General features: G+C 41.3%; 1 protein-coding gene across 4 annotated transcripts in view; it reads left to right on the top strand.

The window, feature by feature from the left end:
• The window catches only part of rptor (regulatory associated protein of MTOR, complex 1), a 206474-nt gene that overhangs the window by 183856 nt on the left and 1894 nt on the right, over nt 1-20724 (top strand). For 2 of the 4 annotated variants that reach the window (XM_044028052.1, XM_044028053.1), the window contains exons 30-35: nt 2000-2047; nt 13187-13293; nt 15575-15702; nt 17709-17795; nt 17937-18053; nt 19219-19348. In XM_044028052.1, the coding sequence (XP_043883987.1) occupies nt 2000-2047; nt 13187-13293; nt 15575-15702; nt 17709-17795; nt 17937-18053; nt 19219-19348 (617 nt within the window). The remainder of the gene's footprint in view (nt 1-1999; nt 2048-13186; nt 13294-15574; nt 15703-17708; nt 17796-17936; nt 18054-19218; nt 19349-20724) is intronic. The other 2 variants (XM_044028054.1, XM_044028055.1) reach the window with 1 other exon arrangement.

The raw sequence follows: 20724 nt of genomic DNA on the forward strand, positions 1-20724 counted from the left end.
GTCTCAGGGTGGCGTCTGCTTTCAGAACACTGAGCGGTTTCAGTGTAAACAGCCACTCGGAGTGACGTCGCGCCAGGAAAAGTTTCACCGAAGAGTCCATTCTCAGCTCCTGGTGTTCAGATTGTTTTATTTAAACTCGGCAAAGAGAAATCTCCCCCTCTCTCGATCTCCTCTATCTCTTTCTCTTATGACAGTTCCTGCGCCACTCGGCTCGGCTTGTACCCGCCCAACGTGGGCGGAGTCAACTGCTGTGATGTCATTGTATACACGACGCAAACACACAAACGAGTGCCTTGTAAAGTAGTTGTTGTCAGTCTAGTGCATCGTTAGAATCAGGTCGTTAACCCTCCATCGACGACAGGATCTGTCTGTGAGACATAGATTCACATAAATCCAGGAGGCCTGAATATCATGATGGTCACAGAACCGTAAGTTCCAGGTACTATAATAAAAACCAAGTAGATTCGAGTCGAGTCGTGCTGGAACGGTGTCATCATAGACGTACACACGCCTCTTCTCCCTGTTGTTGTTCTTGTACACACAAACTCCTGCCTCAGTAAGTTAGTTTTTGAGTTATTACCATAACTTGGAGTGTCTCTGCGTTGAGGTGTTATCATTATTATTATAAGTTTGTGTTTTCAAGAGATGCTTCAGCTGCGTTAATAATGTATTATTAATGTAATATTACACTATATTAAACCTGCTCTCACTCTGAAGGCAGTTTCGCACACAGGTTTCCATGACTTCAGAGGACATTCCATTGACTCATTTACATTATGGGGACTTGATTTCTGTCCCCATAAGGAAGACAAGTCCACATAATGTGACTGTAAACAGATTTAGGTCCCCACAACATAAGGAATACCAGATACACACACACACACTCATCTGGACACCCCAAACGAAGCCTGATTCCAAACCTTAACCATAACCCGTTAATGCCACAGAGTGCTGCACAACCTGTCCTCCCTCATCCCGTCCCTGTCATCCAATCACACAGTTGTGCTTTTTGTTGATTGTCTGTCCGGCTTCTTGTTACTTTGCTGGTTCTGTGGTTTTGATTTTGGGTTTGAACAAGGTTCAGTAAGTCAGTACGTTTGCCCTCGCGATGCTTCCCTCCTCACTCACAAATCCTGCTCAAATGTTGGAGATTTTGAAGTCTTTTAGACTGATCCACAGAGTCTTCCACGAGGATCTGTGAGGGGGTCGGTCTCTTCCTCGTCTTCAGACGGTGGTGGGAGCCACATTGGAGCGAGAGACGAGGTGCCACTTGCCTTTGGCCAAGTGGAAGGGAATTTGGCTTGTAATTAGATGGTCGCCAGTTCAAATCTCGGGACCTTGGCAACCTAACCACCACTGCTCCCCAGATAACTCACTGCTAGTACTGCTGTTGTGTAGAAAGGATGAGTTTAATGCTCTCCACCTCACTCGGCTTTATATCAACGTTACAAACAGTCCTTGTATTCTGCGTGTGAAAATATACTGATGTAATTTAAAAACTGAACCCCGTGCTGCTGCTGCTGCTGCTGCTGCCGCCGCCGCTGCTGCTTTTACGTTGACAGAACCCACTCACATCCAACAACCTGCAGGATCTTTAGTCTCCTGGGAGTTTGGGATTCTGTGTCCTGCAGGTGTGGAGGTGTGGGGGACGGTGTGCAGCAGCTTCCACTGGCCCTGTTTTTAATGAAAAAGCCACAGCAGCAGCAGCAGCAGCAGCAGCTCAGCTCACGCCTCCGTCTCTCTCTCCTTTCATATTCCTGTTAGTCACATGGGAGGTGACACCCTGGGAAACGACTGCCTTGTTCATCCCTCTGCTGGTTGTTGCTTGTTTTACTTTCTGAAGTCTCACTTTGATTTCAGCGTGTGAACGTGTGCATCTGCATGCACGGGGATCCTTGCTAATATTTGTCGCTTGCTTTTGTTGCATTCCCCGCTCTCCCTCCTCCTCCTCCTCCTCCTCCCCTCCTCTTCTATTTGGTTCCTCCCCCTCCGCTCTCAGGTCTTGCCAGAAGGGTCTCCATATATCTTGACAGGAGTAAGCAAGGAGGTAAGTGATGCCATTCTCTTTTTCTCCCTCACTCCCAGAGCAAAGATGTTGCACTAAACAGCCGGCAGCGTGTCTCCTCTCTGTGTTTTTTTCTTTTATTCCCCTGACCTCCCTTTATCTGTCCGTAACTCCATTCTTGGCAGTCGCCCCCTAAAGGTTAGAAGAGATCTAACACTTATAACAAGTGTTTCTACAAGGGCCAACCTTTCCATGACTAATAAAAACCCATCATACGCCATCTATAATTCCATAATTGCAGCAGATTTAGCACCCGACTGTCCATTCTGGGCAGGTAGACGGAGGAAGCCTGTGACTTTCTCGTCAGCATCGCTCCGTCTTCCTGCCCGAAATAACAAATAACTGTAAATAACGGCTGCAGCAGTTCATTTAGCAAAAGCTAATTAAGCCCGCGTTGACTGCATGAGTCAGCAGACTGGCGCGCGTCGTCCTCTCCAGATGACTTTGGTATTTTCAGGTGAATCGTTTTGAATTTGAAAAAAGGCCCGTAAGCAGTCGTTAATCAGCGTGACGTGATGGCAGAAGCTGAATGTCACGGGAGAGAAACACGTGGTTGTTTAACACTCACGGTGGTTTTGTTGTTGTTGTTTTTTCCCACACGCGGGAGACGAGGGCGTGAAAATAAAGTCGGCTGTTAATCGCAGTGAAATCTAGGGTGTAAGACGCTGAAGTGAGGGAGTTTTAACCCATTTTTGGCTGCTTTTTTCCATGACTATGTTTAAACATACAGTTTAAACAGAGGCTATAAGAATATATATTCTTTCTTTTTTTTTTCAATGCAACCTATAGGCAGTCTGATGAAGAAACCAACTCTAAAACACACCCGAGCAAAAAGTACTCAAAATGTTTAAAATTGGATTTAATTTGTGGAATAATAATATATAATATAATAATAATTTGAAATGATATCACAGTTGAACGTTCGCAAAAAGCAAAGAAAAAAATGGTCTGTTTTTGTGACTCCTGCACAATTGCACATATATATAAACATGTTAAAATATCCAGATATTAAGGCCAACATCGACATAAAGAAGCCTCTAACAAGCAAAAATAACACATCGTAAATTTTCTGTCGCACAAATTTTACAGCAATTTTAAAACGCCTGCAGTACCGTCGCGGCCCACTAGGACGTTGGCGCTTCACTACAATAACATCGCTTTAACGACATACACATACACATACACATACACAGGTTTACGCCTGAAAAGAAGTGCTTCAAGAGTTCGGTTTAAGTTTCTTCTTCGGTCTCATAACAAACGTCCTCATTCGTACTTTTCATTATCGTCGTCTGTGTGTCCGTGTGGACGCAGTTTACTTCTGAAAATGGACTTTTTAAGTCCCTGATCCACATTCTGTGTAAAAAATATTCCCTCTGTTCCGTTTGCTCATCCGCTCTCTCTTTGTCCTCGTCTTCTGTGAGACTGCGTGAGTAAAGTTGGACAGCTCGCTCAGATGTCTTGTCCTGCTCTATATATTATTCTCTCCTTCCCCTCTCGTCTCCCTGGTGCCTTGTTACTGTAACATCAGGTCTGTGGAAAGTTTGCCGAGTTCAGGACCGGCGACTTAAGGGAAGAGTTGGGGGGAAAAAAGACACACACACGTTTGGAAGATTCAGGGAAAATTTCTTCTCTTCTCTGGAACTTTTACTGCAATATCTTCATCATCAACGTCGTCGTCTTTGTCTGTTGGTAGTTTTTTTTTGTCAAAAGTAACTTAAAAAGAAGAGAAAATCCCTCTCTGTCACCTGCACATTCACACCGAGTCTGCAGAGTAGAGCTGAGATTTAGACCAAAAGAAATCCTGGAGTCGTTTTAATACAAATGGATTTTTGACATTTTCCAATAACGTGTGTATTATTAATCGTTTTATTACTTATTTATTGTTGTAGGTTCTTCTCAGAAACTTTGACGAATTCTCAAACTTTATTTCACCATCCAAAAAGTTTATTTGACAGAGTTGTTTTTTAATTAGATATTTTGTTTATACATAATGATTCTATTTACCCTAAGCCTCAAAATGTCCGCTTATTTTCACCATAAAAGGGCCAGAAAATGTCCTGTAACTAAGTGCTAGTTATTTACAGTTGATTGCATGTTAAAATAGTGTGTTAACAATTAATAATTAAAATGAAGAAAAATTTAAAGTTTTATTGAAAAAAAAACACTGTAAAAATGTGTTAAGTTTGAATTTTAAACAGTGTAAGACATATTTAAAATAACACGTGTTTGAGTCTTTGTCTAAATATCCAAAAACAGGCCAAAAATAAAATCTCTGGCGACGCTGATTCGCTGTTTTTCTGCATCAGCGTGAGTGAAATTACCGTAATAACCACATGTTGGCTTTAACGTGCAACTTCTCGACTCTCAGAGCAGAGGTCTCAAACTCGCAGCCCGGGGCCCACTCGCGGCCCACCAATCAATCCTGTGTGGCCCTTTCACTCTGAGAACACAGAGCATTTCAGCCACTTTTTTCCATTAAACGTACAGTTTTTACAGAGGTGATAAGAATGTGCAATATAGAGAGTCTTATATCCTTTTCTTCAGCACAACCTATAGGTAATCTGATGGAAAAAAAATGACTAAAAAATGCTTAAAATCCGATTTTAAACATTTGTGTAATTTTGTGTAAATTTGAAGATACGTCGCAACTCATTTTTATGACCAAATAATTTTGTGACTTCTGCATAATTATCGCTGCTTTATATCACAACTAAAAAATGCAACATAAAATGAATCATAACTTTAACTCAACAAACAAATTAGAAAAGAGTTTTTTTTAAAGCCTGAACATGTGACCTATAAACACACACACACACACCCAGGATGTCCATATATGGCAAATTACCAAGGGGGCACATGTGAACACTAAGTGTTAAATATCAACTATTTTCTCATTCCATATCGAAACAAACTCTTTCATTTTTATTTTGACCTGGCCCCAAGGTCACTTTAGTCTGAGACCCCTGTGTTAAAGGGTTTAAACTTTTATATTTTATCATATTAATCCAGAAAAATCAAAGATTGTCACCAACGGTGGAAAAAACCCATGTTGGTCGACCTTTTAACCCTTTAACACCGAGTGTATCGCATTACCGTAATTAACCGACGGTTTGTGCTATCGTTGCTATTCTGAAAGCTGAGAAGTCGAATTCGACGTGTGGTTATTACGGTAATTTCACTCGCGCTGGTGCATTAAGCCGGCGTATCTGCGTGTTTGTCACCAGAGAATTGGAAAACGCAGTACAGACTTTTTGTTTTGGACATTGAGAAAAAAAACTCCAAGGAATGTTATTTTAAATATGTTTTCTACTGATTCAATTTCAAATCTGGTGTTCATGTACAACTTTTTTGTTTTTCTTCATTTTAAATTGTTAATACACTATTTTAACATAACTGCCAGATATTGAAAGTTATTCTAGAAAATGGGCAAAAGTTGCTGATTCGCAGGACATTTTCTGGCCCTTTGATGGTGAAAATAAGTACAAAAAAAAGGGGTTAATCCTAGTTAACAGCAGGATTGTGTTCCCAGTGATGAAGTTTTAGTGCATTTGAATGGATTTCCTGAGGTCATTTTCAACTCTATGGATTATATTTACAATCATTGGAGTCATTGATGTCTGAACTAATCAGGTCAACAAAAGCTAATATCATGCAGGTTATTGCTCTTCTCACAAGGTTTAAACCAGGGAAGCTGTTTTTTCCCCCCTTTCTACCTGCAAAGGTCAAACTTATGCCGTCACAGGGGTCAACATCCCTGTCAATCAGAGACACACACACACACACACACACTGGAGGAACAAAAAGTAACGCTGGGGGAGAGAAGAAGCAGCGGTTTAATGAGCTGCAGTGTGTGGGAGAGTCAGTCCATCACTGAAGATAATGGTGCAGAATAAACATGGGGGTCTCCTCCAGAGACAGAGACGATTGAGACAAAGACATAAACAGGTTTGTCACAAATTAAAGATGGCCTCATCACGCCGCTACAGTCGGGGAACGTAAAACTGCTGACAGCTCAGTTTCCTTTCTCCCGAAAATGCAACAAGGGAGGAGCCATTTTTGGTCACAATGTCATTATCATTTAAAAATAAATCAAAAATAAGAGGCTGATAAAACAGAGACAAAGCCGCGTTACAGCTGTAGTGTGCAACTTTTAAATATAAACTTTGTTTTGTTCCCCACGCTGCACACAGGAAGTGATTCTTTTTCATGTCAAGACAGGACCAAGTAAACACAAACTCAACTGTTTGGCAGGTTTATTTTTACTTAAAGAAAAGCAGTTTATGGATATAGATATAGATATAGATAGATGTGTATAGATATATATATATATATATATATATATATATATATATATATATATATATATATATATATATATATATATACACATATATATACACATATATATGCATATATATCTATATATTTATATATAGATATATATATCTATATATGTATATATATATATACATATATGTATATATATATTTTTATATATCTATGTATATATATATACATAGATATATATCTATCTATATATATATTTATATATATGTATATATATATACATATATGTATATATATATTTTTATATATGTATGTATGTATGTATATATATATATATATATATATATATATATATATATACATATATGTGTATATAGATATATGTATATATCTCCTTGAACGTTTGTACCCAACACAGGTGGTGCAGGCATTTATACTTCTTATAAATGAGTGAATTTAAAAGGTAGTTTTAACAAGTGAATTTCCCCAGTGTGGGATCAATGACTGTAAATCTAATCTCATCTAATCTAAATGCTTACAATTCTTCAACAGTTAATGCAACTTTTTTTGAAAGCTGAGAGCTTTTACACTTTAATCACTTCTTGATTGTTTTCATTTCAAATCGGTCTTGGTGGTGTTCGGACGCAAAATGTGTGTCGTTGTCCAAGTATATAACTATTTATTAGACGCACGTTAATTATGTGCGTAATATAGACACAAACAAGTGTTTTTTGATTTATTATATTTGTTTTATTTAGGTGAGATTATAGGCGGGGTTTTTTGTCGCTGAAATTATACATTTTCTATGTATTTAGTTTTTGTTGAATCTCGCTGAGGTTCTACTGTAATGACATGTATACGTCGCCGACGACAGGATTGGTAACATAAGGATTAACGTCGTCTTCACCCCGGTCCTGCTGTGCCACTGTTGTGCTGTTTAAAGCGATAAATCTGCTCCATTTCTACCGATATCTCTTGCATTTCTCATCCAAACCACGTCAAAGTCGACACGGCACACACTGTCAGACAGTTAATGCGATTTTATTTATTTATTTATTTATTTTTATTTTTTATTTATTTCGGTCATGACATTTAGATCACTCATCACATAACAGTGCAGTACACAGAATATACATAACCCAAAGGGAATGCGGGAGAAGCAAAGCTTAACTAGTCCCGCCCCCATTATCATCATACATTTCGTTTCCTCTTTTTTTTTTTTTTATTTCTTGTTGAGAACACTTTGTCGAACGCATTCAGTGACCAGCTTAGCAGTTCCATCTTGGATCAATTGATTCTCCGTAGTGATGTGCTTCACCGTGGCAGCTAAATACTACTCATGTGTTGACATTTGTCTCAGTGTCAGTGTCATACTTTCCTTCTGTGTCATTCTGTGTCATCTCTACATGCTTTAACAGCCGCACAGTCATTCCTTGCATTTAAAGATGGATGTTACATAGTTTCTGCTCTTGAATATTAAACAGAGGCAGAAAAAAACCCATCAATATCAACAAAAGTTACACCGTGCAGTTTTAAAATCTGCACCTGTACACTTGCACGCAGACTTAAACATTGCCCACACTCGTCTGCTTGTCCTCTGTGTTCTCACATCTCTCCATGTGTGCATTGATTTCTGTGTGGGTAACTCAAACCCACGTTCCTGCAGGTTTTTCCCACTACAGCTGGATTTCTCCAGCTCAGAGCAGCCGAGTGTTGATGACCGCGGGGGATGAAGCTGATGGGTCAGGTTTAAGGTTACACCTCTGTGAGCTCAGACGGTCCTGAACTCCATTCAAACGTTTTTTGATTGCAGTCGGGAAGGATTTAGTCAACTGAAGTGGAGAACGAGGGAAAGATCTTGGGTGAAGTGAGACCTGGACGGTGATTCTAAAATTGGGGCAGGGGCATCACTGCAGGGGGAGGATGAGGATGAGGATGAAACTGGGGGAAGAAGATGGATTGAATCTTCTGTACCTTCAAGTCTGGGTTTTATTTCACTTCTCTACAGCAGTTATGCTGCATTCCTTTTACATCAGAAATGGCTAGTCGTCCCAGAAGTCGGAAAGCAAATGTATCTTGGGCTAGCCATCGTTAGCAATACCAGACCTTCCACCCTACCGATAGGTGGAGTATAAGCTCCGCTCACCAAGCAGAAAAACCATTTCCACAACAGAAGAAGTCGTCGCCAAGGATATTCATCCAAACCCGACTCTCCTGCCCAACAGGCCGTTCAGCCTCGAGCCGCTCGTACCAGACGTAGAAGTATCTGAGGGAGCTGTAGCATTGTTCTCTTCTTCTTTGGTGGGAACGCGTCCTTTTCCCTGCGTCCAGACTTGTACTGCCGCCCGATGGTGAAGTGGGATACTACAGGACCCTGACGTGCAAGTATAATAGCAGCATGTTCGCTGAGGTATATCACAGGCTTTGCGCTTAAGTGCTATTAACGCCATCTTTGAATCCCAATGTCGGGGTTGGTGAGGTTGCTCTGAGTTCCCGATTTGGTAATCCAAGTTCAGTGTGGCATTCCCTCTTCAGGAATGCCCTGTGACCATGGAAGTTCCAAGTTCCAACTGCAAATAAAACGCGACATTAGCACACGGGAAGTGATGGACGGCTAAATGTTTAGCCCCGAATTCTCTTAGTTTGTGCTACTAATCTAATTTTTTAAACATTGTTCTAATATACGATTAATGAACATGGCAACTACTTTCAGTGTTTCTCCATCAGCACAACAACATGTGACTCTGATCCTTTACTTGATGATGTCACAGTAGCAATTTCAACATATTTGTGTTGTGGCTTTTTAGTTTCCTGTTTGTCAAGGAAATGTTCGTAGTTTCCACTGTTCAAGGTCCATCTTATCTCAAAGCAGGGACAAGGTGGCATCGCCATACTTTAAACACAGGAGCTAGAAGGTGCAGGCAGCATGTGAATCATGTGTGGTGGATAAAGGTTTTTGTCTGCATACCCTGGTCCTCACGAGTGGTTATTGTTGACCGCCTAACATCTCAAACTGGTCGTTCTCCTCTGACCTCTGGCATCAACAGGGCATTTCCTCCCAGAGAACTGCAGCTCACTTGATTTTTTTCCTTTTAACGACTATTCTCTGTAACCTCTGGAGATGATTGTTGGGCGTGAATTACTCGGGTGGTTTCTGAAACCCTCAGAACAACATCCATCCATGTTCAAACGTCACTTTTCTTCCTCATTCTGATGCTCGGTTTGAACTTGAGCAGATTGTCTCGACCGCGTCTGCTTCACTCTAAATGCATTGAGTTGCTTCCAGCTGATTGTTTGGATTTACCATGCACATTTCACAAAGGAACCTCGGTGGAAATTGTAAGATAGATGCACTAAAATGGTGAATCTTCGGAGGGTTTTGCGATATGTGTTGCTTATTTTTACAGAGAAAATTCACTGCTCCGGGGAGTTGGGAAATATCCCATTCTCTGCCTCTCTCATTGCAACCCAGATCATCACTGAGCTGCCGGCTTCAAAGGGAATGCCTCCTCGCTTCTCGCAGCCTCTGAAATGAGCGAAAAGACAGAGAACAGCCCTGTGAAATGGTTTTCCCTGCGTGCTACCCCCCTCCCCCCTCCCACACACACACACACCCACACTAACACCAGCCCACACTAACACCAGCACGACGTTGCGCGTCTCATGAGTGGGCCCGGATGACGTCACAGCCGAGGATTCGCGTCGCGGGGCTTTGGATTTCCTGACAACTCTGGGACAATATAGACAGAGAAGAAATCCCAGTCACACATATGACTCGTGGGTTCCTGTATAAGTTATACTTAGCTTAGCTGTGAGTCATAAAGGAAGCACAGGGAGAGAAAAGGGAGTGGGGACAGCATCAGATATGTCGCCAGGTACTGTTCAGTGTTGGTCTTCAAGACGGGTGAAGAGAGCAAAGTCATCAGTCTCACTTCTTTAACCACTGCTTTTAGTACGTTTGCACGTATATCTGAACATTCAGTCACATGGCATGTAATGGAAGCCATTTAGAAGTGTAGACATGGTCAAGACCTTCTGCTGAAGTTCAAACTGAGCATCAGAGTCAAGTAGTAAAGTCATTTAAGTGATTTTTGATGATGGCATGGTTGTTGGTGTCACACAGGCTGGTCTGAGTATTTCAAAAACTGCTGATTTACTGGGATTTCACTCACAATCATCAAGAGAACATGTTCTGTGAGTAGGGCTTTTGCAGAATAGCTTATATTTTGCCAATACACAATTAGGGCAGTACTTAACCCATATGGCAGCAAATGCTGTGATGATAGTCTTGACACATGAACTGGCAGCAGTTGACGCTGATGCAGTCCGACATTGTTCGCTTTGATTCTTGTGTCGGACGCGGCGCTCGTGACTCTTCCAGTGATAACTGGAAGGGTTGTCACTGGAACCCTCTACGATATAAAAATGTTAAAAAGTTAGTCAAAACTTTTTTTTACAAATAAAATAAGTTCTATGAGAAAGGGTGTAAATTTAACAACACTTGAAAAGTCAATTTAGAAGAGGTGTCTGTCCATGATTTCATCAGGGAGCCCGTCGCCAAGTGGAAAGGGAACTTGACTTGTAACCAGAGGGTCGCCAGTTCAAATCCCCACCCGGCCAAAAAGGGCTGGGGTACCCCTGAGCAAGGTACCCAACCCCCAATGGGGGTCAAATTCTAGGATGGGTCAAATTGCAGAGTACTTTCCCTAAGGGGATTAATAAAAACTAACTAACAACGCTCTCTATCAATCAGTGGCCGGCAGTCTGTCAACTACCCCTAATGGAAAAAGCATAGAAAACCAAGTAGAGGCGGGTCGAGGCGTGTAGAGCTGGAACTGATTATGTGTGTTTAAAATCAGCTTTAACTTGGGCTGACGTGTTCCCACCAGGTCTGAACGAGACCAAAGGCGAGAGGAGAAAAGTAAACTTTAAAAACAACTTTATACCTTTTCTTTTTTTTTTTTTGTCTGTCCCTGATGCTTCTCTGTTACTCGCTGTGGAAGACGTCTTTCTTCTCAATTGATCTGTTTCCAGCATCAGGAAAAGAAAAAAGGAAGCGGGTCTTTTCAGACGCAGTTGAACAGTCTGACAAGCAGCTGACTTGAAGCCCGCTGACGCCTCCAGGCTGCAGCCACAGGCCTCTGCCAGGCATCAGTGAGCCAGCAGGCCAAGTGTGGCTGAGATGGTAACTGCCAACATATGAGGTCTCTCGCTGTCTTCGGCCGACTTCCTCACTCGGCTGACAGGCTCAGTTCCGGGGTCAGAGTTTTGCGTTTCCCGACGTTTTTCTGGTTTCTGGACGCAAAAATACAAAAGTTGTCGTTTATGATTTCAGTTGCAAACTTTTGTGCTAAACTGACATGAGGAGTCTCCCGCTGTCTGCAGAGGAGATGAGTCTGCGGTCCTGCAGGGTCTCTTCTGTGGCGCGTTCATTAGTTACACAGTGATGCGGGAGCTGCATGTGGCAGTGGGAGCCATCGGAGTCTCTCCAGCAGATTGTGTGTGCCGCATATTAGCGGGGTGGGTGTGTGTGTGTGTGTGTGTGGGGGGGGAGGCCAACACATGCTCGGCGTGTGTCTCACAGCTGTGTTTGTGTCTGTGGTGTGAAGTTTCATTTACAGATTCAATTTGCTCCATTTAAAAAAAAAAAAACACCTAATTAATATCAGCGCTTACATTGTGTTTACAAATGGTTCCCGGGAATCTATTATTGAAGACTTTTGCAAGTTTTAACCGTGCCAACGAGTCAAATAACGGCCTTCTGTTCTGTTTTCTTAGTTATTTATTTATGTCTGTCCAGATGTTCAGCACTGTGCCAAAGTCTTAGGTCGCCGCTTGCTTTCCTGATGCAGAATTCTGATTCCATAGCCGTGAAAATCTACCAAGTTTGGCATTTTGAATGAGTTAACCCTTTACCGGACAAACAACTACACCTTCGAACTTCCACCACATCCAAAAGAGTTCCAAAAATGGTTACATCGCAGAAAGTAATTATGGTATGGTGATGAAATCAATCAGGTGTGTAGAAGCAGGGAAACACTGCTTTAAAATGTTTTCAAATAATGTTCCTATCACTTTATTTGTGTTTTTCTTGTATGTTCTACGATATAGTCTTTTCAGATTATTTTTTTTCTACCATAGAGGGACATATGTGGTCCCTTCATTGACTTGATTTTCTACATGAAAATAACACATTTTGAAAATATCCTCCAATAATCCAATCCAATCTCCAAGTATTTCAATGAGTGCCCTGTAAAGGGTTAACGGCCAAGTCTGCTGGGATTATATGCTGCTGTTTTCAAACACAGCAAAGGCAAAGTCGGCCCGTCCTCCGCTGCACGGCAGCAGCAGCAGCAGCAGCATTGTGGAGTCTCTAATAATAAACTTATCATTTATGATAATAATTATGCCTGGTACGACTTTTCACTGGCCCACATGTAAACTGATGACTTCTGTCTCACTGCGGTCCAGAGGACGACGACCATTTCCTTACTTTGTCCATGATTATGATGATACGGTGACATTCTGAGATACTCTATTCATTGCAACACTATTTAGTTTATGATATATCATGAAGGGCTGCAATGATAATTCATTATTAATTCATCGGTTTGTCAGTTTCTCTGATTCTTCAGCTTCTTAAATGTGAATATTTTCTTGGTTTCTTTGCTCCATATAGCAAAGAAACTGCATCAGTGTCTGGCCCCACAGATGATTTCAATCTGAAGTTGTTTTTGAATGATGTTCTGACCAAATATTAACTGATTCTGTTGCTGGGATCAATAAACTGACTGAAAAATAAAAACTAAAAACACTGCTGTTCTATGACTGTAGGTGCAGGGATGGTCGTGGACTGGGAGCAGGAGACGGGACTGCTCATGACGTCCGGAGACGTGCGAGTCATCAGGATCTGGGACACTGACCGGGAGATGAAAGTCCAGGTACCGACTCTCCTCTCATCTTCTCCCCTTCTCCCCTCCCCTCCCCTCCGCACCTGATGCTTCACCACATTTATCTTTTTGAAACAGCAGATGGTTTATTGGTGAGATGGGGAATTATACGTGTTAGAAAAGTAGGAAAGATTCTAAAATAGCGGAATGTCAGTGTGAAGGATGCTTCTAACTCTGCAGAGGTGTATGTTGTGTTTCCTCAGTGCAGCACAAACGATCCTTGGGACCGAGTTCAGCTCAGTGACATACATAATGATGGACACTTGCTGTGTCATGTTAGGACGGAGTTTTACCTGCAAGGATTCACTCACACGAGGAACCTGGCGTCCTTAAATCTTGAGAAACACCACTTTTCTGCCTTCTCTTTGCCAGTTTGTAACATTTAAGAGAGTTTATTGGCAGAAATGGAATCGAAGGTTTATCTCAGTGAATAAACACTGTAAAATAAAACTTGTTGGTTTTCCGTAGCCTTACAATTACGCCATAAAGCAGAATGTTACTACGTAAAACTAGTAACTTTCTCGTATGTGAAGGCCGCCATAGTTGGAGGACTCCTTGGGTTGTTACAGTTTGCCGTCTCACCACTAGATGTCGCTAATTCTTACCCACTGGACCTTCAACAAGACACATCATCATCTCACAAAAGAGAAACAAGTTCTCTGTCCAACGAATGTTGGAGATTTTTGGCTGGTCCTCACTGGTCCTGTTTGTGGTTAAGACTTGGTTTTAGGGTTAGGGTTAAGGAATGCTAGGTGTAAACTCTGGTGTCCACTCTGTTTTTGTAAAATAATGGAAATCAGTATCAGATCCAGACTGTGGATTAGTGTGGTTTCTCTCTGTTTTGTTGTTTTTATCTCTTCTTCTTCTTTTGTTTCCACTCACCTAATGATCCTCAGTGAGCTAATCATTGTCTTGATGGATGGACTTAATCCAGATACAAATGGGCCAGCCTCGCCTGTGGCTGCATATTGATGCCGGGGTCCAGCTGCAAATGAGCCGGCAGCCAGCAGAGCACATGATGGATGATTAACAAGAAGATTTAATGTGAAATTAGTGTTGGAACGACAGTCTTACCTTGATGGGGTACAAGTATTAAAAGACCCTGTGAAGCAAATGCAGAGTTTCTCTCTCTTCACACATTATATATGATGGCTGAGAGCAGTTTCTCTTCAGTCTTCTGTTCAGGATTTCCTTTCTTGTGTTTACAATATAAAAACTCCTCAGTTGACCGACGCTCCTGTCTTTGGTTTTTTAGCTCGCTGAGACGTCTTTGTCTCGCACAGAAAAGCTCTGACGCTTTATTCTAAAAATGAGGAATATAAGTAGAGAAGAACAGAAAGAAGAGCAGGCAGGCTGCAGTACCATTGACGGAGGGACAGAGGGAGACAGAGAGCAGTTTGTCGTTAAACTGGCGCCAAAGTGCTGAAAATGTCACGTTTCTACGTGTTTGTTAAACAAGTGGTTTGATACGTTCAGCAGGACTTTGGTCTCCACTAAAGCGATTAGGCCAGAAAATGTGAGTGGACGCCAACTCTTCTTCTACTATATGATTTAAGTGGAGACCAACGCAGGTTTGTTGAACAGGAAGTTTAAAAACGGTGTGTTTATGTTTTTCATTTTAGACAAAAACTGATGAACAGTGATGTTTGAGGACTTTGGTCCCCACTAAAGCGAGAGGAGGATTTTGAAATGGTCTCAAATCTAACACAGAAAAAAAAGTGTTATAAAGTTGGTTAGTGACACGTTTTTCTCTGGATTGACAGAAGAGACATTTTCATGACTTTACAGCAGGGGCCAAGAAAAAGACAAAAAAAACAACTGTTTCCGTAAAGTTGGGGACATGAGCTTAAAATCAAGACATTCCATCGTGACAACATTTGTTGTGATATTTTATGATGCAAAATAATCTGTGTGTCGGACTATTGATCGTGGAAGTTGGAATCTGTGAATATCTTTCTAACTTTACTTAACTCCCAACTTTCGGGTCATGTCACTTGTGTTAGATGGAAAAAAATAATCAAAACTGGACCAAACGGGAAACACTCCTTAGTCATTATCTGTTTTTTCTTTTATTTTGAAAATCCAATTAACTGTTTGTTTCATTTTGAAAAATTAATGAATGAATCTTTTCATTAAAGAACACTAAAAATAAAAATAAATAACTTATTATATCGCACCACTAAGTGGAGGGCCACTTGTGGGTTACTTTGTAACCTCTGCTTTATACGGACTGTAAAGGTAATCTGTGTGTGTGTGTGTGTGTGTGTGTCAGGACATCCCAACAGGAGCAGACAGCTGTGTCACCAGCCTCTCGTGCGACTCGCAGCGCTCGCTCATCGCGGCGGGTCTTGGTGACGGATCGGTGCGAGTCTTTGACAGGAGGATGGGTCCAAACGAAAGGTAACGCCCACATTCATCCTCTCAGTGTTAGATAGAGTGCCTCATTTATATAGACGTACCTTTAAGAACACACACACACACACACATAACTCCTCCAGCTTCCTGCATTATTCACTCCTCTAATCTATATTTATTACATAACGTGCTGTAAATCTTCCTTTCGGTGTTCGGAGCCACTTTTAATGGGCCCTGGTGGCACTGGCCGCCCCCCTTCCCCCCCCCTCAGTTAGTTAAACATTATTTTAATTTCAGCCCCAAAGGAGGGAAAAACAAAGCAGTTAAACTACGAAGTGACCCATAAATCTTTAAGTAAAGCTAATTTAATAGTTCCCCTCAGGCACGGAGTTACGTGTTCCCAGCACATATGTCGAGAGGCGGAATGTACCAACCTGAAAGAAGTTTGTTGGCTTTTTTTTTTTGTTTGTTTGTTTTATTTATTTAACCGGGAATAAAACAAAGAGTGTCCGTGCTAAACCAGGCAGCAGTACATACAGGTTAGGTTTACTTCAAATAATAAAATATACATAGAAATGCAGCATAAAATCACATATGATATCAAATCAATGCATGTTTGTGCCTTCAGAGTGTTAAAAAAAGTACTTTAAAAGTGTTCAGTGAGACCAGATCACCTAATTCAGTAGAGACGCTTGGAACGCACAGGAAAATATCCACAGCAGATTGTTTTTATGTGTTTAATTGTTGTTAATTGGTGTAAATTCCTTGTTTTCAAAGCTGAGATTGATTTATTTATTTATTTTTTTTGTGGATAATGGAGTTGCAGCAGCTTTTAGACAGAGATGTTCGCAGCAGGTCAGCGGCGGTCCTTCTTTCCCACAGCCGTGGTTACATGCTGCCACCCAGTGGTCACTCACATGCATCACACACACACACACAGACGCACACATTTTTGTGTTTTGTTTTTAATAACCTCTCTCTCCAGAGAAAGAAACACACACCCAGACAAGGTCAAACCAAACCAGACACACTTTGATTGATTTCTAAAACACTGCGCAGTTTCTCAATTTTCTTTTTCATATTAAAAATCTGATTTTTCAATCACAGCTTCATTAGCTTTTTTTTTTTAATTTATTGTTTTATATTTTAAGTATTACTCGAAGTATAAGTTTTTATGTCCTTGCCTCAGTGGTGACTGAATGATGTTTATACTGTAACAACAGTGTCATCGTGTCCGTGAAGGCCTCACTTCCTGAAGCCGTTATTACACGATACTGTATAACACTTAAAACCAACATGTCTGTGACTACAGTTACAGTGATGTTCCAGTGTGAACGTGAGGGGGTTAAAAATCCAGTGACACGTGTTCTTTACAAAGCGATGGAAACGCAGACAAACAACAAAAGTTCCTTTTTTCATGTCACATTTTCATTTTTGAAATTTCTCTGGTACTTCGCAGTGGAAACAGGTCTGAGTCTTAGTATTTTTAGGGATGTTCCGATCATGGTGGATTAGCGGTGCTGTTGGCTCACAGCAAGAAGGTTATCCGTTCGAATCCCGGTTTGGCCACGTCCAGCTGAGAAATGTAGTGAGCTCTTGAAGTGACGCCGTTATCACCAGTGTTAAAAAAGTCAGCTACGGACTTTTCCATGGATAACTTTTTATATTAGAATTATTATTTTTGTGTTTTATTTATTATTCATTTTTTCCGCACTGGTGTATACAGTAGAACAGTATTTCCACCAGAGGAAGCTCACGTACCACTGGTGGTACACATACCACAGTTTGAGAACCATGGACCCAGGGCCTTTCTGTGTGGCGTTTTCTCCAGGTTCCACCCACAGTCTAAAAACATGCAGAGGTTAATTGGGACACAATTGGGTGTGAATGTGAGAGTGAATGGTTGTTTGTCTGACCCTGTGACGGACGGGTGACCTTTAACCCTCTGTCAGCCGTCCACGTCCCTTCATCGCCTCCGTCCCCTCGACGTTTCACAGTCCGGTGGTTGTGTGTGCGTTGTCTTCACTGACCTTTGCTCTGTGTCTCTGCAGCCGCGTGATGACGTACAGGGAGCACGGCGCCTGGGTGGTCAAAGCTCATCTGCAGAAGGAGACAGACGGACACGTCATCAGCGTCAGGTTCGCTCACGCCTCTCGCTGCCCTCTGACATTTAAATTCCCGTAACACGAGTTTTTTTCCGTCAGTGAGAACGAAACCGTACAGAAAGCAGGATCTATAGTAAGTGGCTGATAATCAGTTTGTCCTCTGCTGTCCACCAGTGTCAACGGAGACGTTCGATTCTTCGACCCGCGGACGCCAGACTCCATTAACGTGCTGCAGACGGTGAAGGGGTTAACGGCTCTGGACATCCACCCACAGGCAAACCTGTTCGCCTGGTGAGTTTGTTTGTGTGGACGTGAGTTTCTCTTCACTTTAGAACCACATCATTCGCAATAAATCACTTACATACTGATGTCAGGCCTCTGTGGTTGCTGATGTCATTATTGGTGTCATGTTCATGTGAAGTTCTAAGTTCTTCTGGTGCTTCAGGTGCAGGTGCTGGTTTGTAAAACAAAGTGTTTAAGGCTTCACTGGGTTCAGTGTTGGCGCTTTTCCATTATTTGGTCCATAATTTGGCATCAGTCACGGCGTTTTCCATGACTTCATAGCTCCTCCTCCTCAATGTGGAAGTTGTCGGCACGGCTGCGGAAAACCGCTGTGATGTTGTTTCACACGCGACACAAACGCACAAACTAGTTGCGGTTGTTTTCAGTGTAACTGAATCATTAGAATCATTAGAATCAGTCGATTGAAAAGATTTTGTTCACAGAATCGTTCAGTATACCACTGAACGGGTTGTGATTCATTCTCGCGATCGTCGCTGAGTACACCAGACTCCTCTGGTCAATATTGAGATGAGATGTTAGACATTTCCTTTGCTAAATGTTGGAGATTAACGCATGTTTTTCAGGGATTTTTAGTACCGGCTCAACTCGCTTGGAACCTCGTAAGAGCAGGTACTAAAAAAATCGCTCATGGAAAAGCAAAAAACGGAGTCGAGCTAAGTCGCGCTAGAATGGAAAGTTTCTCTTCCGTCTTCCCCTTGTCTCTTTGTCCCACCCCCCTGAACCCCCTCCTTCTGTCAGATCCAGTGGCCTCACATCACACAGTCCAATATAAACACATAAAAATAGAAATATAAAACAACAGGAGGAGTCTGACAGACTCAGGACAGGGCCGGTTAAAAATAAGTCAAATCAGGTGCTACGAGAGCGTCGCCTCTGCTCTGCTGTCTAAATAAAGTCCGAGTGAAAATAAAGTCGAGCACAGATATTGATTTTCTCCGCTTACCTTTGAACTGACTCACAGAAGATGATTCATATACTTGCTGACCAGCTTTAAATGAGTCAGACAGAAAAAAAGTATATATATCTATATCTACTGTGAGGAGGAAGAAAATCCCCTGCATATGATTTCTGTCAGGTTTGAAAGCTGAGAAAGTGCCTCGTCTCACTCTCGGTTTCTTCTCCCTCCCTCCCTCCCTCCCTCTCTCTCCTCCAGTGGATCGATGAACCAGTTCATCGCCGTCTACAACGCTAACGGCGACGTGATCAGCAACATAAAATACTACGACGGCTTCATGGGACAAAGGATCGGAGCCATCAGCTGTTTAGCCTTCCATCCTAACTGGGTAAACAAACACCGCTCATCATTTATTCACACACACTTTATTTTCTTTTAAACTCACGAAACACTTCAGAATAACTCGTTTTCAGTTTATATTGTTTTTATTTCGGTTTCTCCTTATCTTAGTATAATAACGTGGTCCCAATCAATGAGTAAAAATAATAACACACAAAAACAGATGTAACACAGATGTGAGAGAACACACAGTTGTGGGCTTATTTTTTATTTACGGCTACTTCCTGTTGTTATTTACAACATTTGCGGTCACCGCCCGTCATGAAACGGAAGAAGAAACCGAAACTGATGTGAATTTAAAGAACTATATTACAGTTATTAGCAGTAGTTTCCACGATGTTAACTACTTTCCCTACTTACCCTTTACTACTCAATTTGTGGCAGAACTGCAGCTACATTAGCTTTCAGCTATTTAAGCTAACCATTAGCAATCAACAGACAAAATAGACAAAGAAAAGAAGCTCATATAAATATAAAATGTAATTGTTTGGTTTTCATAGCCATAGAATCATCGTGTGTTGATGTCATTTGTGTTTCCTTTTTAGTGAATAATGTCAGATTTACCATTTCAAACCAAACCATAGCTAGCTTAACTGCAGTGATACCTCCTGACTGGTTAAAAACTGAGTTATTTCACACACACACACAAAAGTTTCTAAACTTTAATATGAAGCACTGACTTTTCCCGGCATTTCAAGTAGCAAACACATTAGCATGTCTGCTCAGGCTCTAATGCCAGTGAAGTTAGCTCGAGCTAACGTCCTATTGCTCCATTAGGAGGCTGTTAAGAGCTGATTAGATTTGCTGCTGCATTTGTGAAGGGAATAAAGAATGGATTGTTTACTTTAAGTAGGAGACTCTAGACTTACTCCACTGTGTTTGCTAAAGTTGAGGCTTTCTGCTCTTTTATCCGATCCACTTTTATTTATTCAGCAGGTTTGAAAAAACACACAAAGAACTGTACATAGAAACTAGAAAACTAAAATACAGTAAAACACACTAAAAGACACTAAAAGACAAACAGAGACCATACAATTCTCATGCTGGGTTATAAGCAAAGGACTTTAAAGGACTTAAAATATTTAAATTCAAATTGAATTTCCGAAATTCAGAAGTTCAGTGTGTCACATTTCAACGTTCGCTTGGTTTGTTTTTATGAAAAAAAAGAAAAAAAAATGATGTGATATAAAATGAATCATAACTTTGACTCAACAACACATAAGAAGACAAAAACTAACTAACTGTATCATTCCCAAACCAAACTAACTAAAAGTTAACGACAGAGTTTTGCTGCAGCAGCAATAATCTGACAGTTGAATGTGAACAGATTTACTCAGATTATCGTGACGTCTGACATGCTCTCAC

The sequence above is a fragment of the Solea senegalensis genome, linkage group LG6, assembly GCF_019176455.1.
Source record: "Solea senegalensis isolate Sse05_10M linkage group LG6, IFAPA_SoseM_1, whole genome shotgun sequence".
NCBI lineage: Eukaryota > Metazoa > Chordata > Actinopteri > Pleuronectiformes > Soleidae > Solea > Solea senegalensis.